The 27,312-nt window shown below is 34.9% G+C and overlaps 1 protein-coding gene across 7 annotated transcripts; it reads right to left on the reverse strand.

Moving 5' to 3' along the window:
- Positions 1-243: 243 nt before the first annotated feature.
- On the reverse strand, positions 244-22,321 carry LOC115972952 (inorganic pyrophosphatase TTM2). 7 transcript variants are annotated; one of them, XM_031093426.1, is made up of 27 exons: positions 22,115-22,320; positions 21,884-22,013; positions 19,496-19,608; positions 19,246-19,372; positions 17,301-17,399; positions 17,152-17,220; positions 16,901-17,035; positions 16,759-16,827; positions 14,896-14,951; positions 14,596-14,755; positions 12,650-12,814; positions 11,252-11,336; positions 10,520-10,753; positions 10,301-10,419; positions 10,133-10,175; positions 8,816-8,973; positions 6,412-6,522; positions 5,388-5,456; positions 5,123-5,266; positions 4,622-4,696; positions 4,355-4,531; positions 4,162-4,247; positions 2,779-2,833; positions 1,354-1,479; positions 1,106-1,219; positions 672-788; positions 244-578 (listed from the first exon to the last, which is right to left on the reverse strand). In XM_031093426.1, exons 2-27 carry the CDS (start codon positions 22,001-22,003, stop codon positions 513-515), a joined length of 2,892 nt encoding a protein of 963 aa, XP_030949286.1. In that variant the 5' UTR covers positions 22,004-22,013; positions 22,115-22,320; the 3' UTR covers positions 244-512. The 7 variants fall into 7 exon arrangements, with proteins under 7 accessions (XP_030949286.1, XP_030949392.1, XP_030949121.1 ...); XM_031093532.1 differs by having other exon boundaries at positions 19,246-19,364; positions 21,884-22,018; XM_031093261.1 differs by having other exon boundaries at positions 10,301-10,395; positions 21,884-22,018.
- Between the last annotated feature and the right edge of the window lie 4,991 nt (positions 22,322-27,312).

Raw genomic sequence — 27,312 nt, forward strand, 5'->3', positions numbered from 1 at the left:
AAAGTCACATGACAAATCCCTTCATTCAACCCGTCCAACAGATTTGGTCATTTTTTCATTACACAATACTGTCTGCCTTCTGACGTAATGACAAAGATAAAGGGCATGATAGTTTTCAACGGTTACAATGGGTGAACTAAAGAGTATTATTAATCAGTCATTATTAGCAAACAAATACTTCTTGCATTTGAACAAATGAACCATCCAGTTTTAGTTAAAGCATGCGAAATTAAGAGGAGCAAAGAACAAAACAACTATGTACTCTTATATTCCTTATCTGTTTTTCTCATTTCCTGTAATTAGATTTACTCCCACGAAGGGAGAAACTAAACAATACGCTCGTAAATGTAAAATTCAAGTTTATATTGATTTAAATTGATCCTAGACTAGTTGGGAAGATTCTTTAAGACTCACAATTTCAAAAAATTAATTGGCATCAATGGAAGGGGGACTAAGGCTGTTTGGAGACCGCACAGACCATTTGCAAGTTAATAACCAACAAGATTACTGAGTCACTGACGCTTCCTTTGGTAGAGTGAATAACCAACAAGAGCAGACATCAAGAATGTCCAAAGCACCTGCAGCAATATATATTAAGATTGGATGTCCAAATAAGAATAATTCAGGTGGTTTAAAAGTAAGACAATTTCCCAAAAGATATTGGACTTAACTGTATTGATGGTGTGCCACCGCTCAAGCCTTTTAATCCTCATCTGCATCTCTTCAAGAATCCCTTCCATTGGATTTACCTCCCTACAAGGTGAGGATTCTGAAGCTGAACTACTGCCCTGTTGGTTCCACAATGTCATTTCAACTAATGACTAGAAATGCAACAAGTACAATATTTGTTCTTCCAGACAATGAAATCTATTCTTTTTTTTTTTTAAGATTTAGGAAAGGGATGAGGCATTGGGGGGCTCAGTGCAGGTTGGGGGTTTCACTAATTCCCATATTTTTGGAGATATGTACATCTCAGGATTACAGTACAGACGAAAGCTATGTAAAAAGTATCTGATGGGGTCCTAAATTCAACCAAGATTATTATCTTTTATTTAGATTTCAAAGGTAATTGGCTCTCATCGCCATTTAGTCAGCAGTGAAATACCTGAGATTGAATAAATTCCACAAGTTCCTGCAGCCTAGCGGCTTGTTGAGGGTAAATTCCAGTGGAACTTCTTTCCATTGCTGGTAATCCTTCCAAAATTATTTGAAGATAACTCTACAAGTACAATCAATTAATTCAGTCAGCATAGACAAACAAGTGGTTTCTGGTGATTATTAATATATTTGGCAGGCTGGTGGCTATGCAAGCACTCAATCATTATACTTGTATGAAAATAATATAGGAAAAACCTTAGTAGTATATGAGCCATCTAGTTTAAGCATTGAACCAGCAGCTGCCACGGCCTCTTTATTAACACCCTTGATTTGTAGGTAAGGACTAGGGGCATCTTGTAGATGATCAACCTCAATTAGGATCTAGAAGGAAATTAGATAGATTTTAAGGCCAACATAAAAAACAGCGTAAAACTTTAATGGTAAATCAATAAAAGAAAAAGGCATGAGATAACGAATGACTAACAAAAACTTTTGGTATATCAACAATGAATCAGGGACAATATTATTAGTATTATTATCAGAAAAAATCATGCTTTACCATTATCAGTTCATCAAGAGCAGGAGCTATGAATCATTTAGATTACATCATACCATCCATCAAATGCTAAACAAGGATGTCCTTTATAATTAAGATCGGTAAATTAGGTAATTTAGGTCAACATTTGCTTTAAGTTCAGAAAACAGAAAGAATAACCCTATATTCCTGCATACTGGATAGATCTAAACAAGGAATCAAATATATAACCAAATTAGATGCCATTTTGCAGGGTCATACTGGGAACAGAAGGACCATTGCTAATAGGCTGAATTTAGTTTGGTTTAAAACAAGAGTAGACCATAGTTTTTTTTTTTTTTTGTTTAAGAAAAAAAAGAGAGAGTAGACCATTGCTAAATTCATAATAGAATATAGAAGTCAATTGAAAATTTCTCCCCTTGCCCATACCATCAAGTAAACAATTACCCACGTAGAAAATATTTTCCTTCAATAGGAAAATCTCCATTGTGTTTAAAAGAATAAACAAACAAAACATTTCCTAACCGATAAATCAAGTTTCCAAATGAAAATAGAATGCAAACAATGAATTACATGAGCACTAAGCAAGGCAGAGACAGAAGGTTAAGGGATCTATCAGGCTACTCCAGACCATGGCCTTTGGTGTTTAAAGCTCTATTTGTCAGCTTCTGCAAGGTCTATTTTCAACTAAGAATATCATTAAACTTTCCTTAGTAGTTAGCAGTAACAGTGTGCATATAGCCCAGGACACACCATAACAAATGCACACATCACATTTAAATAACCAAAAAAATTCAGTAATGCACTGGAAATAAGTAAGAATAAACTCGGAGTTATATTGCTATCACACAATTTCAATGTACCACAGATTAATAACTATCCAGAAATCACAAACTGCATGGAAATTGCATATTTTTTCCCTTATGATATATAATTAAGCTGCATGAACAATGTTTTAGAATTATAAGAAATTAAGGGAATCAAATTGAAAAAGAAAAATTGGAATGAGTGAAATCCCAGTGGTGAAATAAGCAGACAAAAGTGTTTGGAAAAAAAAAAAAAACAGCTTATTGTTTCAACACAGGCAAACTTCACCCAAGAACATGTATTTCAGCACAAAGTAACCTCCTAGAATTTAATCTGACCTTTCCGTCTTGGTATATATATGCAGATGCTTCTATATAAGCTACAGCTTGATACCTGACATCACAACAGGTAACATTATGTTTCAAATACAAATGTATAACAGCCATAAGAAACACATAAACACACAAACACACCCACGCACACAAATATATGAATCTATCAGCTACAAGGCATGAACAAGAATTAAAAATAGTAAAAACTCATCAGAAAAATTGTGTCATGAAGTATATATTTAACACATACTGCAGTTAAAAACAAAGACAGGTTTGTAGTTTTCAGACCGATGACTTCATCAACTGGGGTACAGAGTCATTTCCCATACATTTCCAAACCCCAACAGAATAGTGAACACCACATGATCTTAAAGCTGATCGATATTTCAAATGTTGAAGCAATTGTAGCTTCAGACACCCTAATTTCTGTGATGATGGTCTTTTCATCTAATCAAGAGTGTCTTAAACCTAAGCTCTCAATAGAAGTAGATCTTTCACCCTTTTTTTTGGGGTTGGGAGAGGGGGGTTGTCAGGACACCTTTAATTACCTAATCCTTCTCTATAGCTAATCTTCACTCTTGATGCACTAGAAAATTATATTTTACTTCTCTCTTGGCTTAACAAGTCTTTACACACCTCTCAACCCATCCTCATATGCCTAGGTTACTATGACCATGTTGGGAATTTATTAAGAAAAGGAATGTGGAATAGAAAGAAATGAGGTTTTTCTTTATGGTAGCGTGTTTAGGAATTTATAAAATAGGAATTGAATAGAACAAATGAGATTTTTCTTTTTGGTAGAGTCTGGGAATTTTTTTTTTTTTTTTTAAAAAGGAATGGAAATGAAAGAAATGTATATTGCTATTACGTCCTTATATTTTATTTATGTTTTAAAGAAATATGGCTAAAAATGTAATTTTTCCTTAATGAATGAGGGGAGTAAAATGCTTCACCCACTTTTGAGTGGAATATTTATACGGGATCAGAATGGAACCAGCCCTCCAAGCCCAAATTTTAAACTCCAAACAAGAGAACTATCAATTCCACCACTCCCTTTCATTCCTTTCCACCACTCAACAGTGCATCCAAATGAACTGTAAGGATCAATAAGTGCAATTATCCATCCCTACTAATTTATGCTATTACCTTCAAAATGCCAAAAAACTAATAACATCATCCACAGTACAAAGAACTAAAAAATGCATAGAACCCTTTTGTTATCATAGGATTAGGTAAATTGTCCAAGGGTATAAATTTTAAAACTTCTAGTGCATCATAGAAGAATTAATTAATCCCATTAGTGAATTGAGTGTACCCACATATGATGATTTTTGTCACAATAATTAGTAGAAGATGACAAGACTGCGCAAACTTATATATGTGGCTTACCCAAGGTTAAGAAGACCAGCAACTGTACTAATGCTGATGTCAAAATCTACTTTAGGTTGAATGATGAAGTTCCCTTCTCTTATAGGCTAACAAATGTAATTCACAAGAAAATAAGAGCTGTACATTCACAATAATTTCAAAGGAAGTAAATCTAACATTATGGTAAAAATAATAAATTTATCTCACTACAAACCTCCCGAATAAGCAATGCAAATCTGCCCTCACATATTCTGACCCTTATGCAGTCGCTCTCTGTCAACTGCCCATTAGTGGGAATTCCAGGAATCCTCAAATATATGTCAATAAAATTCTGAACAGAACTGCAGAACTTTTCTGAATCAAGAATCTTCAAAATATCTTGATAAGCCACCTGTTGTTGATTGGAAACAACAGAAGCCTGTCAGGGGCAAACAATACTAAGGTCAAGCCACCCAAAAACAATACAAAAACAAACACTTACTTGTTTATTACTCTTCAATACAAACAATGAGCTCTCAGGGGAAAGCACAGGATCAAAGTCATTTCGAATTTTGAGCTGCAACATGGTGTAGCAGCAAATTCAGCTATCAAAACTCACAAATTAGCACTACAAAGTGAAGTGTGTTACTGTCAAAGATTGGTCCAGAGCTAACATGATTTTATTTCCCCCAAAGACCAGTAAAAATTTGTTTCCCCACAAAGAAAATTTGGGCAATCTGCACTACAATTTTTCGAGGTAAAATATGTGACTACTTTGGGCAATCTGCACTACAATTTTTCGAGGTAAAATATGTGACCCTTGTCAATATCTTATATATTACAAATAAGTTCTTCCAAATAGAATCAGTGGAATTATTGTTAAGAAGCTTGAAATATAAAACAAATCAGACTCAAAAGAAAAGCTAAAATTAATATACTCCTTATACTTACAACACCAGACTAGAATAAAAAAGCTTTAGCAGATGGTTCCAAATCTACTAACATGTGCATGAACAAGATGTGGTTCAATGTACTGCTGGAACATGGGAAACACCGTCATCATGATCTCATTTTGCGACATAAAACACCCCACTCTACTTTTATCCCTTTGAACTCGAGAAATCAAATGTGAATGAACACCTCCAACCTGTTTTTGCAAAAAGAGGAGTTAGCTAGTTTGCACATCAAAATACTTTAGACGATGAGAAAACAGATTAAGAATACATGGCAAACAAAGCCTCAAAGATGGAGTGGTGAGTCATCCTTACAACAGCAATCCAAAAGTCAAGCGATTTTCGGATATCAGGATGCAATGCGTAAACCCCTTCAAAAATGATCTGTTCAAATTAAACAAATAAGATTTTCTTGTTGAAAGAGAAATCAAAACAAGATAAACTAGCATAACTCCATAATTTTTAAACTTCTACTTAAGGATTTCAATTTAAGCAATATCAAATATCTAGATCAAAACTGAAAACTGTGACACGTATTAGACAATGATTCTCCTGCAGAAAAATTGTTTGACCAGCAATATTATGGCTAGAAAAGTACAAAGCAAAACCATCTTCCTCAAGGACATTTTATGCCTTCTTCACACCCTCAGATGGCTACTTCATATACTAACATGGACACAATTAATCAGAAGCACAGGAAAATTGGAAGCAACTATATTGAAAAGGAGAAACCACAAAATTCACAAATCCTTGAAAGCTATCTGATATGGGACCACAAGTGAATAAGAAAAAAAATCATATTTTACGTTTTGAATCATGTGGGGTGGGCGTTAATATGGTAATGTTGATTCCAAAACGGAAACTACTTGCCCCTGAAATGGCCTTCCCTATTTACTTCTGCACTCTTATTACTATCTCTTGCTTGCCTTTTCTTTCAGTCTTTCTGCTGTTCTCTGCTTCCTCTTTATATTTGTTTGTATCTTTCATGATCAAGAAGCAAGGAAGACCATTCGGTGCTCCAATACAGTCAGTTTCTATTCTCTCTTCTTTTAATGTCAAAAGGCTTTGAAGAGAAACTTGCACCCTTCCTTTCTTGTCATCTCTATCTTTATGCATTAGTAGTTTAAAATAAAAATAAAAGTTCTTATCTATATCTGATGAACATAAACCTTCAAGTCAGATAAGGTAGCTTATACAGGCAGCCTTAAGCTCCTGATAAACTGAATCCCTTATGATATTCATGCCAACTCACAGAATGAACTGCACTAACAAACACACACACAGAGTAACATTAAGATACCACTACCGTGAACAATCTACAATGAGTTTGATAACATACCACTCCACAATCTTCGGAAACTTCAAGTTCCTTGAAGCCACTCCGAGCACCAGTCTCCAAGTCAAATATGGGTACTTTTGTTCTTCGACCATTTCTTATGTCACCAATATTCTGCCAGTGAACCATAAGAATGCTAACACAACCATGAGAGAAATTTCTGGCAGGCACCAGAACATAAATTAATTGATATTCAAGTATGTTGCCATTATTCTTTCCAAAATCTTTTAAAATTATATTTTACTCCAGATAAGCCATTTGAGCATTAGAAACACACAAAAATCATATCGCTAATGAGCTCTAGATAAAATGGCACTTCCTCTCCTAGCAGAATGGGATGGAGAGTTGTATGTTGACAATTCAAAAGAGGGGGGAGGCATTGTCAAAAAAAAAAATCACTGGACAGTAGGCATATGGCATAAAGAATGCAGCAACAGGCACATGTGAAAGCAAAGCAGGTAAAACCTTAGGGCCACAACATCATGGATAGATGCTGATGGAAGGGAAGGGGGGGTTAAGAAGAGTTGTGGCTTCTTAAAAGTTTCTTGTTGTAGCATTTTTAAAGCTGATGATTTAAAAACGTGCAGCACGGGCTAAGGGAAATTTCAAACTGTAAAGAAAATGGGAGAAATGAGAAGATCTAAGGGTTTATAAATAGGAATTGTCCTGATTTTTCAAATGGGCTAAGGGCAACTTAGAACTTCAAAAATTACATTAATACGAGAACCTAAAGCTGCTTTGAGAAGCAACCCCGAAGCCAGTTCTCAAAAGCTGCATAAAAGACCCAAGCCACTTCACAAGAGTGGCAAAAAGCCTGTGACCTTGCAGCTTCAACTTTTTAAAAGCATAAGCACATAAGAGGCCACGATAAGCCCCAACTAATGGACCTGTGGTTTTCTACACAAGGATACAGTCTTCTAAGTGAACCCCCCCCCCCCCCCCCCCCCCCCAAAAAAAAAAAAATCAACTTTATCCTTGCTTCCCTACTCAACAACATGTAAATTTTCTTGAAAAACAAATGACATCTTAAAAAGAAGGAAAAAGGGTTATAGAGGCGAAATATGGGAATGTTTGGGTGGTTGGCACATGAAAAAGGTGACAAGTGCGTATGGGGTTAGCCTCTAGAGGTTTATTAGAAGTGGCTGGCTGAACTTCTCTAAATTCCTACATATGATGTAGGTGATAGTACTAGAGTGAAGTTTTGGAAGCATGTGTGGTGTGGGGATTGTACCCTCAAAGAGGTTTTTCCAAATCTTTACTGCCTTAGTAGAACTGAAGACTCATCAGTGCTGGAGGATATGTGTTAGTCTGGTGGGAAGATTCATTGGAATTTTTATTTTCGTCGTTCACCGCAAGATTGGGAGGAACATTCTTTTGATTGGTTTATGGACATTGTTTATTCTTCGAAAGTGCGGGGGGTTAGCCCTAATAAGGTTTGTTAGAAGCCAGCAAGGAGTAGAGGTTTTGAGATTAGAGGTTTCTATCCTTCTTTCTACCCTCCTACTCTTTCTTTCCCTTGGAGGTTGGTGTGGCAATCGAAGGTCCGTCCAAGGGTGGCTTTCTTTTCATGGTCAGCTTTGTTAGGTAAGATTCTTACAACTGATAACATTTGCAAAAGGCGTATTATTGTTCTTGATTGGTGTTACATGTGTAAGAGGTGTGTGTAAAAAGTGTGGGGAGTCGGTAGATCATCTTCTACTTTATTGCCCCATAACTTTTGAGCTGTGGTCTTTGGTGTTTTGTTTGTTTGGACTTCATTGGGTTATGCCGCATTTGGTATTGATTTTTTTGAGTCTTGGCAAGGTAAATTCAGGCAACATCGCAATATGGGTTTTTGGAGACTTGTGCCGCATTACTTGATGTGGTGTATTTGGAGTGAAACAAATGCTAGATGCTTTGAGGGATGTGAGCGGTCCTTGCTAGAGATTAAGTCTTTTTTCTTACATACTCTTCTTGCTTGGAGTGTGGCTCTGTCGCATTTTTCTTGTTTTTCCCTTCCTATTTTACTTGATCATTGTAATTTTGGTTCTTAATTTTTGCCCCCACAGTACATCCTCAATGTACTCAGGTTGGCTATTTTTTTCTTAATAAAATTTTTTTGTTGCCTATAAATAAAAAAATACTGAACATTTTGGAGTACATAATGAAATCTTGGCATGACAGGCTGAGAAGAAAGCACAATCCAATTTCATGAACCAGAAATAAGAAAAACTCTTGCATTACTATTTCTTGGTGATAAATTAGGGACAAAAACAGATAAGTAGTTTGACAGAGTCACAAACTTGACCATATAAACCAGCTGCTTCATATGATGTTTTAACATATCATATCTCAAGTAAGCTTAATGGACTTGGAATCTCACTAAGCCCTAGTTTAAACAGATTGATGAATATGATCGACGCCTTACCTTTGAAAGCAAAGATAGATCAAGAGAGCTGAAGTCATCATACTTAAAATCCTTTACTTGTTCAGATTTATAATAGCTTTCAAGGGAAACTACTTCACAACCAACAATATTTGCCATTTTATGAGCCAAACTAGTCTTTCCAGAACCACTTGGGCCCCCTGCAACATAGTGACAACAGCAGAAACATAGTAAGAAACCATCTTAGAGCTTAAGTAATTTGAGACACCAAAGAACCACACTCTTCAAGATGAGTTATACAGATGCACACAGAATACTTGCATATTTAAATACAAAAACTGCTATTCATATAAAGGAAAACAAGGCTTCATTTTCCTGTTACCTTGTTTGATCTTGCAACCCTTCCCAAAGTAAATAAACATAAAAATAAATAATCAAAAAAATCAAAATTTGCAAAACACTTCCTAAGTACACCTCATTAAGATATCAGGGCTCAAAATATTTTTGATACCCACTTTAGTTTCAATCTTAACATTCTCTTTGCCCTCTCCAGTCTTAGTGTCATCTCCCATTGTAAGAAAATACACAAAAAATAACATTCATCTGATTTATCACTTATTTTTTGGATAAGTAAATAATTTCATTAAAAAATTAAAGGGGATCTACCCAAACACATGAGCTGTGTAAAGAGAGTAAATTCCGCTGAATTATCACTTCCTTTGTTGAATGAATAAGAATATGATTGCTTATTAATTTCCTAGGGCATGGGATATCACATTAATCAATAAAATCTCCTAAGGATCATATATGCTCTTAACTGTACATTAACAACTGACCTAGCCTTCCAGTCATCTTCCCTGCAAGTACTGGGGAAAAAAATGGAACAACACATCCAGGAAAACTTACACAGATGTTTAAGTAATTTACTTGGCCATTGTCATTGTATATATTGAAGTTTCATCTAGGCTCTACCCCAAAGCAAGCGCTCCAAAGCATGGAAAATAAAAATGAGTGGACCCATGTACTGGCATGTCCATTCAATCTCAAACTAATTAAAGTAAACACGACTAGAAGAGGTATTACCAGTCAAACAAATTGGCTCATAATATTATAACTGGTTCCACAGACCCTCTAGTTATTATTCATCATTGAACCTATGTTATTCATGGACTTATTTTCTGGTTAGAGACTTATTTTTTAACAGAAACTCAACTGAGCAATTAAGCAGGTCAGTTCACACACTTCTACTAACCACATTTAAACTGCCAACCAAGCTACTTTTGAAAGGGTGTTATAGCTGACAAGCACAAAGTAAAACACAAGGAGAAAGAGAGAGAATATCAATAAAGCCAGAATTACCAATTCCAACTATAACCGGGAGACCTTTATTCTCCAACAAAGCCTGAAAAGATTTTCAAACACAAGTGTAAAGTTTGGATCCAGCTTAATATACTGATAAGCTTCTTAGATGAGGAGACATAGGAGTCACCACAACAAAATTCTATCAAGTTATAAAATAATCCATACCTGTATTGCTTGAACGGAGAGAAGCAATCCTCTATCCAAGTCACATGAATCAGGCATTGGAGCAAGCTTTATGGTATCCCTGAAAGAGGCAGGATCTGTGGTTGCTTCATGAGAGAAGTCTATAACATAACATTTAATAACAGCAAACCCAGGAAAAAATCACTGAAACAGACATATTAAGAAATGAATGAAGACATTCCCTAAGCCAAGTACACTTACCTACAACTGAGCTATTAGTGTGGAGAGGATTTGACGAGATGAAATGCCATGTCGCTAGTACAGGTTCCATTTTAGATTTAGTTGGTGATCGAGTCCATGGCTGAGCTATATCTTCAAGGGGAGTGACAATGTTTGTAGTAACACGAATTGGCCTTGGTGTAACAACCACCCGCTCTTGATTACTAGTTGGAGATGTATTAAGCAAAGGTGGTGGTGAATTAAGGCGAGGTACACCTGCAAGTGAAGTTAGCTTTTGGAAACAATAATAACAATGACATAAACCAGACCATGAAAAAAATAAAAGAAAAGAAGAACACAAACAACACATGCTTTTTTTTCTTTTTTCTATTGATAAATAAGATAACATATCAAACTGAAAAGATGCCAAAAGGGGTTCAGCCCAAGTACACAAGATTTAATCCAAAAACACAAAGCTCTTAGGGCACATCAGAAATAAAGAATCTGAAAAATCAAAAGAAAAAAGGATGAGGATAAAGATGCCAGCAAGCTTAGCTAGGAAACTCTCCTGGCATCAATACCACAAGAGCTAGAATTGAATCCAATCTCCATGGATTTTAAGGGATGTGGGAGGACTACCTCTTATTGTGTAGCCCTTTCGCCTAAATGACACTTCACATGGACCATTAAAAAACTAAAGGATAGAAGATGTGAACCATCACTACAAACACAGGCAAAAAACAAAAAATAAAAAACAAGAGTCCAGCTCCCAACCTTTTCTCTCAAGAATCAATTCCAAATATGATTTAGTGATCCAAGGTCCATTGATACCCATTCCCAATGCTTTCTCTCCAACCGTCTGCAAAAGAAGAAAACCAAGCAAACTGTAAAAAAATTTGTACAATAGAAATAACATCTTCAGAATTCACAAATGCCATGCAACATGCATACAAATACCACCGTACAATAAACAAAATACCATGCAGATAGCAGAACCAAAAATGTACTAGGGGCCCATGACTGTGAATAACACTATTGGAAAGCAGCCACGTGACATTATAGAATTAACCACATTTTTCCAATGTCCATTCTGATTCTATCCTATAAAAATCAAGAGTAAGAACCTACAAATTCCTTAACACCCCCCAGGGGCCGGGGGAGCCAAAAGAGACAAGAAAAAACAACATCCCAGTTATAAAATTGCCTCTATAGATCAAGAACCTTTAACTTTTATATGTCCCAATTTCATCAGGAATTTCACAATTAGAGAAAGAAGAGTGTGCATACAAGTATTGGGGACCTAAATTTTGTGGGGGGAAAAAGAAGCTTTTAGCTTACTGACAAAGAAGAAAAATAACTCATCTTAGAACCACTTAAATAAAACCATAGAACTTCTCTTTGAGTCACAGAGAAAAAAGAGTATTCTGAAAATCCTAACCTATCATTGGATTTAAATAGTGACAGAGAGAACAAGAATGAAGACAAAAGATTCAACTGTTCACCTTTTTGTTTTGATTGGTAAGTTACATGATGACCTCATGCTCCACTCACACTTGTGAGAGGAGCAAGTGCCATTTGAGTCGAGGCTCATGGCAACTGTCGTCTTTAAAATAAAATAAAAAGGGGTAACCATGCCACATCTTTTTTTCTTTTGACTTTTCCTTCTGTATTTACAAAGGGCATGAACCCCAATAATCAATTGGTCTATTTCAAGAAGTCTGTCTGTATAATTCTCAATCAAACTTGAAGATGCTGTGTTTTTAACCCGAAGTACCCAGGCGCCTAAGAAATTTACCCTTTTCAAAAATTAATTTGAAATACACTACGAGATGCATTTCTGCATAGCTTTCATGCCTCCCCCCAAAAACAAAAAGAACAGCCTTCCCACAAAACAGAACCCGAAGTGTTTTACAAAACTTCTCTCTTTTCCGCATAACAGATTCCAAGAATTTGACAAAATAAATTTTAAGACAGAAAAAAATTACCAAATCTCTTAATACATTACTGTCAATATACAACAAAGCATATGCATGAGATGATGATGCTATAAAACCCTTTTCTTTTCTTTTCCTCTTTTTTTTTGGGTGTGTGTGTTGCTGGGGGGGGGGGGGGTGTTAATAGAGATAAAGAAATAAATGGCAGGATAACTCCATATAAAGAAAAAGTTCATACTTTCCTATCCATGCCCCTCAGCACCATGAAAGTCTCGCCAAGAGTATCAATGTTTTCAAGTGACAGTGACACATTGTCATTATTGACTGACGTAGATGCCCTTTTATAACTGACCACCACAGTGTACCCCAAAGCCAACAACCCACCTAGAGTCATCCTGCCAACCTGTTCCAGCATTGAAGAGGAGAAAGCAGCTCAGAGAAACCATCTACAATTATTAAGCAACGAACTATAATCCACAGTCATGATAATATTCACAAATGATGCAATAATTAAGAACTGAGGTTTAAACAGTTTCCTTAGTTATGACAACAGCTTAAAGATATCAAAGAACCCATGACTCCTCATTCTAAGGTTGATTCATGTCTAACGTTGTCACAAATCACAATAGTGTAAAAACCATTAAGATTAGTGTATAACAGCTTAAAGATATAAGTAAAGGGAGAACAACCCAAGTAAAAAGGGAGTTGGGGCGTGCATGGATTGGGTTGGAGGGATTTTTTCAACCTGCCCAAGTTTGTCAAGTTGAGAAATTTCAACACAACCCATCACATGTAGAGACCAACTCAACCCAAACCACATCAGTGAGGTTGGGTTGGTGGGTTGTGCTTTCATGTTTCATGCTAGATAAAAAATAGGAATTTAATTATTTAATTATTTTTTTAATAAATTATTACAATTCATGTGTTCATTTGGCATCGGCTATTTGGCTTTTTGCTAATTGCTTTTTGTTGAAAGGGAGCTAAATTATACTTGTAATTTAAAAAAGAGGTTTTAAAAAGTTGTACATAATCAAAATAAGCTAAAAGCTAAACAAAAAAGCACGTGGCAAACAAACAACACAAAATTTGTAAAAATTTCCAAATTCATCAAAATTAATTCTTAAAATACCACATAAAGGAAACTAAAAAAAATTAAAATAAAGGTAATAAATTAAACTTATATGTATGGTGGGTCAAGTTGGGTTAAATGGGTTGAAAAAACTATTAACCCAAACCCAACCCAACCCAACTCAAAATAAAATTTCAATCCAACCCAACACCTCCAAGGTGTTGGGTTGGGTTGGTAAGTTGGATGCACGCCCCTAAAGGGAGAAACAAAAGGGAACAACATCAAAGAATAAAAAACATGAAAAAAGAAAAGACGGAATTCCCATCAAAGTCTAAAATTCTAGGCATCAATGAGAACTCCCTTAGGAAGGACTAATTTATAGCCAGGAGCATAATGCCTTAAGGAAACCAATTTGAGCTCTCCAATCCTCACAAAAACCCATTTATTCCCTTCCAACCTAATGCTCCAAAACAAGGATGTAGGCACCAATTTCCAAGCAGTAATGTACCTTAACGGACCACAGCACAACAGCATAGTGACACTTCATAATACTATAATGAGTTACATATCATGCAACAGTAGTCTCACTCTCACATTAGCAACAGAGTTTGTATTCTATGAGTTTCTTAAACTTCAAAGATGGTACAAAATGATTTTAAGGATTAGGATTTGATGTTATTCATATAATAGCTGATAGAGCAGGAAAATATATATTATTTATTCTCTTCCTTTTATCTTTTTCTTTTTTTGTAGAGAAAATGAAAAACTAATTTAACTTTTCAACCATGAAGCTTACATATACGGTTGTTGACCTTTATGTATTTACATTCATATCTAAAAAGGAATATTCCTTATTATTATTATTATTATTTTTTTAAATATTGTTGATGCAGAACATTGTGCTACATCCACTAGCAAATGTCCTTTTACTGTTCGCATTGATCTTGAAATTCAAATATTTGATTCATTCCTCAAGCAGGTAGATAAACACATGCAAAACAGAGTACTGGTAAAAGAGGAACAAAAGCCTGATAATTATTCTTACAATGGAGAGTGACCTGATTTTTACTAAGATATTGATACCAGATCCCAACAAAGGGAAGATATTTCTGTACCTCAAATTCAGCTTTAGGCCTGATGATATAAATTTTGTCAACAATCCTTTGGTCGCCAAGTGATAGATAATATCTAATACCAGATTGTCGCACCTTAATCCAATCATTTATCCGTGCTTCCTCACTTGCTGAAGGGGGCCTAAGGTACATCTCAATAAAACTGAAAGCAAAATAAAGTTTTTAGCACTCTCAGTTGCAAGAAAAGCTCTAAAAGACGAAAAGAAAAGAAACTGATTTTGAGATTAATATTACGATAGGAAATGGCTAGAGCTAGAAATAACAGTCCATTGACATACTCACTTGTCCGTTTGTGGTTCATTTCCTTGAAACACATAAGCAGAGTCTCCAACTAGCAACTGTCACAAAATATTAATTGAAGTGAAATAATGTGGCTAATAAATATTACCTTACCTTAAACTAAAAAATTTACCTATAGAATAAATGGGTTATTAATAGGAGGCAGGAGATTAAAAGGAAAACTAAGGTAGATAATTTTGAGAAGCCTAATTAAGCATGAAAAGAGAGGGGGATGATGCACAACAGAGTGATCCTAGCATATCATTGTAGGAATATAAAATTTATCACGTAAACCTTATGGTCACATAAGTTTTTGATCAACCACCACGCAAAATACATTACTATGAGATGGATGGAAAGTAGATAAACCAAGACATAAACCTGGCAAAGTTATAAATCAGGGCATTGCATGCAAGAAGTGTATCGTGCAAATAATACATTCATGCCTTCTTTCATGTATGTATTCCTTAACACACAATAGAAGCAACTTTCTTGTGTTCTTCCTTAGTGTTTGATTTTTTATATAGGCAAATGATCATTTATTAGAAAGAGGAGAGTACTCTAATACACAAGAAGTATATTAGAGCAACTCCTAAAAAATTATAATTAAAAGTTCAACTCTACAAAAGAAATGGAATGAACACCATCTGATATAGACATCCTATCATACAAAACTCTCAGGAACAACAATTTAAATGATGTCAATATAAGTTGAGCACACTCAAAAGTTCGACTATTCCCTTCCTTTCCCAATTATCCACGTATGACAGCGGAATGGATATCCATATTTTACCATTCTCAAAATAACCAAATCTTCCTTCCCACCAGTGAACTATCCATAATTGACTTTGGCATTACCAAGTTTACTCCAAAAAGAGAGAAGACAAGTTACTGAAGCCCATCACCCTCAAACAGTGAAGTAAAAGATGTGATCTACTGCTTTTTTATATAAGCAAGAGAGAGTGTTTCTAAAATAGAATACTGCTTCATATGAAAAAGATGAAGTAGCCTAAAAGATATGTACAAAAAAAAAGGTTATCTACTGTTTCTCAGCTTTCCTTGCATGTCCAACAACAATCCTTTTTGTTTATATATAAAGTAAGTGTATTTTATTCAAAAGGTGCCAAAAAAGAGAGAAAGGGGGAGCAGGGGTGTACAAACGAAGTGCCAAGACCAATCTATTAAAATTATCTCTTTTTACAAAGATTAACCACTGCCAAAACTTTCCCCCATGCTACTGTCTAACCAAGAACTGCTACCTTTCATAGAAGTTGCCCTCCATATACTCTTCCAAAGAAACCTTGTATTCTCTTCCCCCTTAAATGATTGATTCATAATAAAAAGAAACATCAAATTTACCTGATCATAATAACCTCTAATGCATCATATCCTCCACTATACCTGACTGGAAATTAGAGCACAAAAGATCGAGGAAAAAAAAGTAGCAACGTAGGATGGTGTCATCAAAGAGCAATAAATGAGAAATCTCCATATCTTCACATGACCTCCCCCAACATGAATGATGAAACCCTGCTATAAGCCCACCTTCAACTGCTCAAGATAACATTCCACTAAAACTTCCCATTACTAAAAAAAACTAAAAGGAGAAAGTTGGTCTTCTTGTCTCAAACCTCTGTAGCTATCCAAAAAACAAAACTAGGTGTGCTGTCATTCACTAAGATTGAGAATCAACAGTTTGATTTCAATGTTTATGGTACAATGAAACTGATAATAAATTGCACACAGAGGAACTTTTGAAGAATGTATTGAATACCCCAATCATCTAACTGAAAGAATAGCATTAATTTATATTTATACAGAAAGGCCAAATATTAACTAATGACAACATATGAAATATATACGGACCTCACTTCTGCATTTCAACTTGTAGATTGCCTCTCTAAATGATGAGACGAAGCTGTTGTTAATTCTAATCTGCAAAATAGATACAACAAGGGGAGAATTAGCAGTAAAAACTCACAGATGAAAAAAATATACAAACACCAACCTGTGCATGATGAAGGTCAGGCTCAATGTGCTTTCTAAACAATGGGAAAATGCTGTCAATAAGGTAATCCAACGAACAAGAATCTCCAATATCATACCGAACTTTGGAAAGAAGGCTAAAATGAACACCACCAACCTGGCAAGCCAAAAATATATATACAAGAACATATCACTCTTTTCACTAACAACTGATTAGAAAGCCTCACCCAAAAAAAAAAAAAAAGTATAACTACTCATAGTAAAAAATATTACCACTGCAACCCGAATATCTAGCAAAGAACGCAATTTTGCATGCAGAGCATACGTGCCATCAACTATAAGCTAGAAAAAAAATGTAATTTGATTAATGAGCCCAAAAGCAAATGTAGTCAATCATATTAACTGCTACTATACATGCTTACCACCCCAGATGAAGCACTCTTTATTGCTTTTGAACCAATACGTCTCTTTTGTTGATAATCAAAAACTGGGATCATAGTATCTTTGCCTTTTGTCAAATCCTAATATCAACAAAGAAGACTATTTCTCAATGCATAGAAACAGGACCAACCTTACACAAAGTTAGATGCAATATTCACTGCATTAGCAATACTCAGAGTACATGTTGGTCGATACATGATCAAATTATGCTTTACCATGACAAATCATCCCAAAGTCCACTTGAAAAATATATTTAATTTTTGCTTCTTCTTTTTTTCCCCCTTTTCTGTTGGGTCAATAAAATTCTGCTTCCTTCCCCATAAGAATAGGGCAAAGGTTATCACCATGGATGATGTCTTTTCCTTGGAAGAGCAGATGGAGTGTTAAGGTTCCTCTTAAGGTTGCTTTCTTTACTTGTACAGCAGCCTTGGGTAGGATCTTGACAATTGATTATCTTTGCAGTCAAAGGGTATGTGTGGTCGAATGGTGTAATATGCGTAAGAAGGCAGGGGAGACGGTTGATCATTTGCTCCTTCACTGCGAGTATGTGAGTAAGCTCTGGTCCTTGATTTTATGCTTATTTGTGGTGCAGTGGGTTATGCCTTGGAAGTGCTGGGGAGGATTTGTATTGCTGGAAAGGGAACTCTGTTCGAAGGTGTAAGAAGGTGGTTTGGGGTGCTCTCAATAAAGTTTTTCCTATTATTCAAAAAGACCCACCATGGATGGACTACTTCAGTTATTCGTAGGCCATACAGTGTAGCCTATGAAAGGAAATTAGAGGGGGTTGGGAAAAGTTCTCCTCTTTCATCCCTTAAGGAAATGTGTTTGGACTTATTTTTTATTGTTGTAAATAAGGATGCATTAGTGCTTTCCATGCCATGCTATACAAGGGACGGTGGTCCTCATTTTTGGACTTTAAAATTTACTCACAGCTTTCAAGATTGGGATTGGATTGCGAAGATTACCTAAGGGACTTATTATACTCTCACAATTCTTTTCCTGGAGGGGATGATCATATGAGGTGGAGAATAAATAGCAAAAGAGTGTTTAGTGTTTGATCATATTATGATTACTTGAGAGGTGATGGTAGAGGCAAAACCTTTGTGCAATGACAAGTGCCCTCTACGTAAGCGAAGTGTTGCAGGTTTGAGTTTGGGAATCAACTTCACCATAAATTGGGTGTAGGGTTACCTGCCAACCACTTTTAGCAAACCCCACAAAGTCTTAAGTACTGGATACAACCTTTTTTAAATGAGTTTGGAAGTAACTAAGAACCCCCCCTCCCCCCCCCCAAAAAAAAAGGTTTTTTTTTTTTTTTTTTGTGTGGGCAGCAACATTGAATAGAATTTTGACAATAGACAAACTTATAAAGAGGAATATAGTATTGGTTGATTGGTGTTGCAAGCATAAGGATGACATGGAAATAGCAGATCATCTTCTGCGTCATCATCTTCTTCTTCATTTTTATAAATTTGGGGTGCATTGGGTGATGCCGTCTAAGGTGATTGATGTTTTGTTTTGTTGGAAAAGGTTGTGTGGGAGGCATAATAGTAGCAATGTTTGGTGTGTGACTTCTCATTGTGTTATCTGGATACATTGGACGGAACATAATTGTCACACTTTTGAAGGTGTGGAGAGATTTATGGTTGATCTTTAGGCCTTTTTCTTGCGTTTTCCTACTTCATTAGTTGATTTTATGGATCATTTGTCTTTGGTTGTAATCGTTAGGAAGCTCCTCATTTAGAGCTTTCCTTTTCTTATTAAAATTCTTTGTTAATTATTTTAAAAAATAAAAAATACAACTCAAAGACTTTGGCTAATTCCAACCTTACATATTCATTCAAAACAATCTAAAAACAATATTCAATCCAATCTTATAATTAAAAATAGAAGCCCATAATACAGAATTGAGAAGCATATGCAAACCTCAAGATTTTGGACTAGTGTATTAAAATCTATTGAATCTAGATCATTCCCTTCATCAAATCCGTCACGATAGTTCTCCATGGATACAACTGTACAACCAATGACAGATGCCACCTTTTCTGCTAAGCTTCAGGGACCATTAGATTTACATTAGAAATTAGAACCATTCAATAAAACAAACAGAAAATGCTTTCACTCTACATAAACCTGCAGGGGAATAAAATATTAAAGCATTACACAGCATGTATACCTTGTTTTACCAGAACCGCTTGGACCACCAATGCCAACTGTAACAAGACCATCTTTTTTCTCTCGTAGTTCTTGGATAGATTTTACTAACAAGTAATATCCATGATCGAAAGACTGCAACATTTCAACACCAGTTATGAGAAGGCTTCTCAATAAAATCTTGCAGAGCATCATAGCAATCATGATGGTAGTGGTAGACAATGAATGTAAGTTTATATTATCAAAAAACAATGAAGGTAAGTATTAAAAACGCATGCTGATTGCATAATATAACTTAGTTTGAAAACAATTCCATTTACACTACAGACAGCAACACAAGAAATTAAACTGCAAAGTAACAAAATCATTTTTTTTTAAGATGTGGAAAATTACCAAGGCAATCATTGAGAATGCATATTCAACACATTTCTACGTATGTGGTGTGTAAACATACTCATCAAATACTGCTTGTTAATAAAAGCTATCAGCCAGGCCCATTAAAAAATAATAGAGCAAATTATCAATATGAAGACAAAACCACGGCATTATATATATATATATATATATTCTACAAAGGTATCCTAATTTCTAATATGTGAATTATCTTGATACTACCTCTTCTCTGCACCATACAGCCCCAACTTATGGACATCAAAACGGAAGATTCAGACACAAAGCAGCATCAAGAACACAAGTGGCCAAGCACCACAACTATAACCACAACATAAACAAACACATACACACAGATGGGTGATTCCAAATACCCTTCCCACAAACCACAATTAGCTACACTCCTTGAAAAATGACAATATTATTTTCTACACCGATATAAATGAATTTTAAATGCAGAAAAATGGGAACATTAATATGCAAAGAAGCATCAAGCACAAGACTACCCACTAACCCTACATGAATACACATAAACAGTTATGTGCAGATATTTCCAAGATAGAGTGACAGGGTGGTCGGTTGTAGTTAGGTTCCGGTTAAGCACCAATTCCAACCAAGATATGTAGACAAGGGAGAGGAAGAGGTGAGTGTACAAACCAAGCTGAACAAACCAACTTGGCATTAGAATTATAGATGGAGAAGCAATGCATTAATCACCTTAAGGTTGAACTTGGTGCTTTAAAGTCAGAGCAAGAGAGATTGTTGAAGGAAGTGCAAGAGATGTTCTCATCTCTAAACTCCCACTTTGACCAGCTTATGGTAAGTCTTGTCTATGAGTAAGTTGAGAGCCCTACCAATCGAAATAGGTCCAGGTGTGGAACTCACAATGCTGGGGAGGATAGAGGGCTAAAGTTCCCCCCAGTTGCACCTAAGCTTGCTAAGCTAGACTTCCTATTTTAATGGCAGTGAAGATTCAACAAGCTAGATTTGTCAATTTAAGCAATTTTTCAAATCCCAACAAACTTCAATGGAGAATCAATTGCTATCGGCCACTTACCACTAGGAAGGTGAAGCTCAACTAAAATATCAATCATTGAAGGAAAAACAACCTATTACATGTAATCATCTTACGGATGGTCTACATCATATGTATGGACCTATGTAATATGAAGATTTCTTTGGTGATCATACTTAGATTAAACAAACAATAACTATTCATGAATATCAAAGGCAATATGAAATTTTATTGAGTCGCTCTGGAAAGATGTCGCCTTCACATCAACTAGGTTGCTAATGCTATCAACCTTAAGGAAAGCATTTGAGTCGAAGTTCAAGCCTCAAAACTCACAAACCAAGTTCCAATATCAACATCAACTACTTCCACCCGAAGAGAAGAAGCCTTCACCTCTATCTCTTAACTGTCTTTTTTCCTACCAACAAATAAGGCTATCAATAAACTTACTCCTGCCGAGCTCAATGAGAGGCAATACAAGGGTTTATGCATTAATTCTTATGAAACTTTTTCCTAATTAAAGGGTATTGACCTAACAAAAACAAAGGTGAAGAATTAAAGCGACAATTTCCTAAAGTATCCCTTGAGCACAAGGCATGGTGAATGCATCCGATAAATGCAGCATCCCTCACAATACGTGAGTCTCACACAAGCGATATTGCATGTCTTATGCATGAGATACAGATAATCATTGCAAGGGATGATTTCAGAGGAGTTTTTTTTTTTAATTGGTTAACTTGTAAGGTTTGGATTATTTAAAAAAAAAAAAAAAATTTTAAATAATCTAAGAACTTCAGTCCTATAAATAATGCATGTTGTGAATGAAATAATTATGTCAGAAATTTAGTCATAATTAAGAAATCCTTCTTTCTTTTCACACAACAAACACATATATATACGAGAAATTTGAATAGCAAAATTAACTTTGCAAATAAGAAAACACGATTGCACAAGAAAAACAAAAGCAGAAGCAAAAAAAATCAAAACAAAGTTCGGTGCGTAGCGTACCACGTGGAGAGGGAGGGATTGGAGGATTGAAGAGGAAGACGAAGACGAAGTCGAAGGCTGTTGTTGAAAGTAATCGCGACCTCCTTCTTGGAAAACTCGTTGAACAACTTCATCGTCCATCTTTGCTTTGCTTTGCTTTTGGAAATCAAAATTCAAAATCAAAATCAAAATCAATTTGGATTTCCCTAACGGTATTAGTACTACCAGCTCTGCAGTGAAGAACCTACCTACCTTTCTTTCTTTCTTGCTTTCTTTTCTTTCTTTCTCTGCTTTGCTTAATTGCTTGTGACTTGTGAGAGGAATCTGTGTGTTAATTAAAGAGTGAAGAGAGAGAAAGAGAGAGAATCTGAAACATGACAAATGGGTTTCAGTTTGGTACACTTTGGTTGCTTCTCGCCTTTTATTTTCTAGCATAATAACACACACTTGTTCCCCACGTTTTCCCTTGCGTTTAGCATAATGACTACGCTCCCGCTTTTATTTTCCTTTTCTTTCTTATCTTTCCCTTTTTTTTTTCTTTTTTTTTTTTGTCTAGTACTACTGGTTACTAGTTTTAGAGCATCCACAGCAGATATTTTATAAAAAATGTCATTTTGATACTTTAAAATGCTACTTTATTATTTTATTATTTTACAACATCTTATTTATCAGATGTTTTATTATTCAATTCTATACATTAAAATGATATTTACTACACATTAAAATAATATATTAACCCCTCCCACCAAACACCAAAAAAGAGAGAGAAGAGAGAAAGTCAAAAAAGATGAGAGAAAAATGAATAAAATACTTTTTTTTTTTTAACATTCTTGTCCATACCATTTCAAAATAAAACGGTATTGTTCACATGTGGTAAAAATTATGAGATTTGGAACATCTCATAAAAGGGTTTTTTGGTGTTTGGTGTTTGGTGTGCCAAATATTTGGCATTTGGCACATCTACTATGGATGCTCTTAGTAGTGTATTCACTATTTTGAGAGAGAGCTATAGGATAGTGTTTATTTAAAGTGTGTTTGTTTGGAGATGAAATAGGTGGATGGAAACTTTAGAGAGAAAATGGACTTTTTTTTTTAAGAATATCTAAATAGGTTTATTTGTAATTAAGTTTGGACATTCAATAAAAATTTCTAATTAACTATTTAAAATTTAAATGAATTAAACACAGAAGTAACAATGATACCTAACCATTTTAAAACGCATGTCATGTTTATATTATTCTTTATCATTATTATTGTAATTTTCTTCAAGGTATTTTTAAATTCCGCTATATCTAGTTATTATCGTATTTGTCTACTGTGTTTTAAACTCCATGGATTGCTTTTTGATTTCTTAAAAAATAAATTAATAATTTTTTTTTGGAGAAGATAAAGATAAATTAATAATTGATTTCAATAAAACCTTAGGAAAGAACCTTAAGAAGGTGAGGTTTATTCAAACGCTATGTTTGTTTTATGAAGGAAAATAAGTTATTCAGATTTGACTGATAGCCCAATAATACTATCATTCTCTATGGCAATTGATGGATGGAGTTCGAACCTACTCCCCTTCCCCACAATTTACCTAGCCAAAAAAAAAAATGAGGGTTATAATTAACTCTTTAATCTTAGACTTTTTTTTTTAAACCCAAAAAACAAATCATTTGAATAAACACAAGGAAAAAGCCTTCATGCTTTCAAAGTTTTTATTTTTATTTTTTTGTCAGTATTATTTGATTATGCTACAAATGCATTTGAAATCCCTAAAAACAAAAGCATTTTAAAACATCAAGTAAGGAAAGTTTTAGTGTGATTCCTCATTTATATTTACTCTTCAAAATAACTTATAAATAGCAAAGTAACTGTAAACTTTAGGATGTATCATGATGCTTTAGTAACTATCCTTTTCTTTTTATAACAATTTTTTAGAGATATAGTTTCAACCTATAGTGCTCAAGTAACCATCTAGTTAAATTCAAATATTTAAATTAAATCTCACTAAATAATATGTGAAATTCAATTTTTATTACCATAAGTTGCAAGTGAGGGTAGAAAAATATTATATGGAGCCTCTATCAAGAAAGAGAGTTATCTCTAAGTTCAAAAGAGCACCTTGTTTATTATTATTTTTAGGAACGAGCACCATTGTTTATTCAAAGGTAACATTCTTCATACTTTTTTTTTTTTTTTTTGAGAAAGACATTCTTCATACTTCATTGTAACCAAATAGAAATTTTCAAACTTTCTGGCTTTGAATAATCATAAGGCCCCATTTGGTTAGGGTGAAAATAAGGAGGATGGAAAAGGAGAAGAGGAAAATAGGGTGAAAAATGAAATTTTCTCTTGTTTGGTTCAAGAGAGAAAACAAGAAAGAAAGAAAATGGTGCGGAAAATAATCCCTCTGGGCCTACATAATTTTTTCCTCTCAATTTGGGAGGAAAACTAAGGAGAAAAGATGATGTGGGTAATAAATTACACAGATATCCTCATTTTTATTGCACTCACCTATCCTTCACTTTTCCATCTCTTCACATAATAATCAATTCATATAAACTACATTTTTCATCCTCTCACTTTTCTCTCCAACCAAACAAAAAGTTTTCCACACTCTCACTTTTCCACCCTCTCACTTTTCCACCCCTCTAACCAAACACACATGAAGAAAAACCAAAACTTTTCTATCTTTCCAATTTTCCATCCTCCCACTAATTTTCTATCCTTCCACTTTTCCACTCCTCCAACCAAACAAAGCCTAAGAAAAAAAAATCTCCATACTTTCAATGTTTTCGATTTTATACTCATTGATTAATCCATTAGGAACAAAGCATTTTAAAACATCAAATGAGAACACTTTTTAGTGTAATTTCTAAAACTTAGGCTATAAAATACCATAAAACTCCGTATGTTTATCTTTGTATAAAAATGTACAAGGGTTGTATTTTTATAGCTTACTGAGTGTTGAAGACAAATTTTTCACACCACATGACTTCATTTGATTGGCGACCTGCACCACATCAACACTATCATGGATTTTGGGAAAATATTTTCTAAAACCCAAAAGAGCCCATATTTACACAAAAAAAGGTGTCAAAGCCCATGGTTTAAGCTCATAGCACATCATCTCATTTTTGGCTCATGATCCAAGCTCATAAGTCTCATCGGGAGAATTTTGGGAGTCGTGGTTTGGAGGGCCAAGAAGTATATTCAGTAAAACTCTAGTGGTTCAAAGTTGATAAAGGAAAGCATGTTGCTTGGCGTGTCTTCCCCAATTTCCTGAACTTTGACGGGTCAGTGTGCAATAGGTAATATTTGGGTAAGCCTCTCATATCACATAACACTTAAAATGATAAAACTCTCTATGTTCTTTACATAAAAATTAATGTTCATCATATAATATAAGTTTAAAAATGTAATTATAGTATTTCATATCAATTATATTATTATCATCTAAATCAATTCCAAACACATGGCTAAATATACATTAATATCTCTTATCTAGCATTAAAATGCTCTCCTTACTTTCCAAGATTTGGTTAAGATACAAAAAGACTATAATTACATCTCTAAAACTTCATCAACTATTAACTAACTAGTCTATTACTCACCAAAATTAGACATGGACTAAGCATATGATTTTCTAAAAGAGAAAACTTAGCCGAAAACACCAAAAACGGCTTCAGCGGAAGCTACAACAACTTTTGCACAAGTTGTAACAGCTCCAGCGGAAGCTGCAATAGCTTTTACAGAAGTTGAAACAACTCCAGCGGAAGCTACAAATAGCTTTTGCAGAAGCTATGACAACCTCAGCAGAAGCTGCAGAAGCTCCAACAGGTTGACACATGTCCTAAAATTATATCATTCGCCCATTAATGCCCAATCCCAACAGCTGTGGTACCAGAAATAAGAGGATCCCATAAAAATTATCTTACCATCTTTAGCTAAATCATGAATTTAATACCAAGTATTGTCCTCCAAGCAAAAGATGTCATCAGCCAGCTGTGACAGCTATGATTGACAGCTGTGACAGCAGCTCCATCAGCCTTAAGGTCCCTAGCTTCCTTCTTTTGGCCAAAAACAAAAGACCACTTACTTTGTCAAAGATTTTTTCTGATTTGCTAAGTTTCCTTTCAACTAGTTATAATCTAGTTACATAGCTTGGCTATATATAAAGAGGACCAAGCTACACACTAAAGGATGCCCCTCTCTGATCTCTCTGACCCCCCTTTCTGATCCCTCTCTCTGATCCTCAAGGTTCTGAAACTTGATTCAGCTTGCTGCACATATCTCTAAACTTCTCCATCTCCCTTACAAATATATCTCTTCTTAGTTAACACCATTACACACTATCCATCTCTCCCATACTTCAATACTCTGAAATTTCATCGTTTTGTTGCCCAAAAATATATTTTCATCTCATTCTTTATTTCTCATACAAAATCTCCCTTCTTAAAAAGCAACATAACCCATGACATAACACAAAAACCACTCCAACAGCAGCTATAATCTTATCTATTTACTATATTTAACCTTCATATCATCTATCTCACACTTCCATATATTTTACAAACACATTCTTTACAAAATACCCATACATACTTCTTATGTATCTTTAAACTTCATATCTCACAAAGTGTACATATATAAGATCCATGTCCAACAAAGTATTTACATATAATTCCTATACATATTACAAACACCATATATCACAAATGCTAAAAGTCATTCTTATGAAAGGCAAAAACTCATAAAATTAAAAGTCTTTCTTATGGAAGGCAATATCACTCATACTTGGCTAAAAAACCAAAAGAACATTACATGGGAAAAATCATTTAAGTGCATGATAAAGAGGATGAACTTAACCAACCTATGCACACGGCTAGACATATTCTTTCTCCCTCCAGTTGCACCAATTTTTCATTTTTAAACATGAAGTCACCATAAAAGAATTCACTTCATCATGCTGCTAAAACATTAAGTCCACTGATGTGATACGGCTGGAGCTGCAAAACATGAAGATAAGTCATCATATTTTGCCTTCTAAATTATATTATTAAGTATATTTTATTCATTGTCATTATATCACTTGACTAATGTTATTATGCTGCTGGACTCCTTTTCTCATGTTGCTGAAATGCTAAGTCCATTGATGTTACGGCTAGAGGTGCAAAATATGAAAATAAGTCATTATATTTTATCTTCAAATTTATATTGTAGGGGCCGGTTAGTCACTAAAATTATTAAAGTCAAGTTAATTGAGCCTGTGATCCATCCGAGAACGTAAAGCTGTCCGAGGAGGCCCATACCAGGTTGTAGGGGTAATCAAACGAAAGGAAGAGTAGGTATCATGTAAGGTAAGTTTAGTATTCGTCTGAGGACAAAATCCTTCTCGGCAATATGAGTCCGAGGACGATCAGAACGTCACCTTATTACAAACGTATTTTGGAGCTACCTCA

The sequence above is a fragment of the Quercus lobata genome, chromosome 1, assembly GCF_001633185.2.
Source record: "Quercus lobata isolate SW786 chromosome 1, ValleyOak3.0 Primary Assembly, whole genome shotgun sequence".
Taxonomy (NCBI): domain Eukaryota; kingdom Viridiplantae; phylum Streptophyta; class Magnoliopsida; order Fagales; family Fagaceae; genus Quercus; species Quercus lobata.

Bases quoted from the DNA above. Each gene is read 5' to 3' on its own strand.
- LOC115972952 (XM_031093196.1), bottom strand. From the start codon at position 22,297: ATGCTAGAAAATAAAAGGCGAGAAGCAACCAAAGTGTACCAAACTGAA. The intron at 14,756-14,895 runs GTGAGTATGTCA...TTTTGCTTTCAG, and splicing joins AATGAACCACAAACGGACAA to TTTTATTGAGATGTACCTTA. The intron at 4,532-4,621 runs GTAAGTGTTTGT...AATCAACAACAG, and splicing joins TATTGAAGAGTAATAAACAA to GTGGCTTATCAAGATATTTT.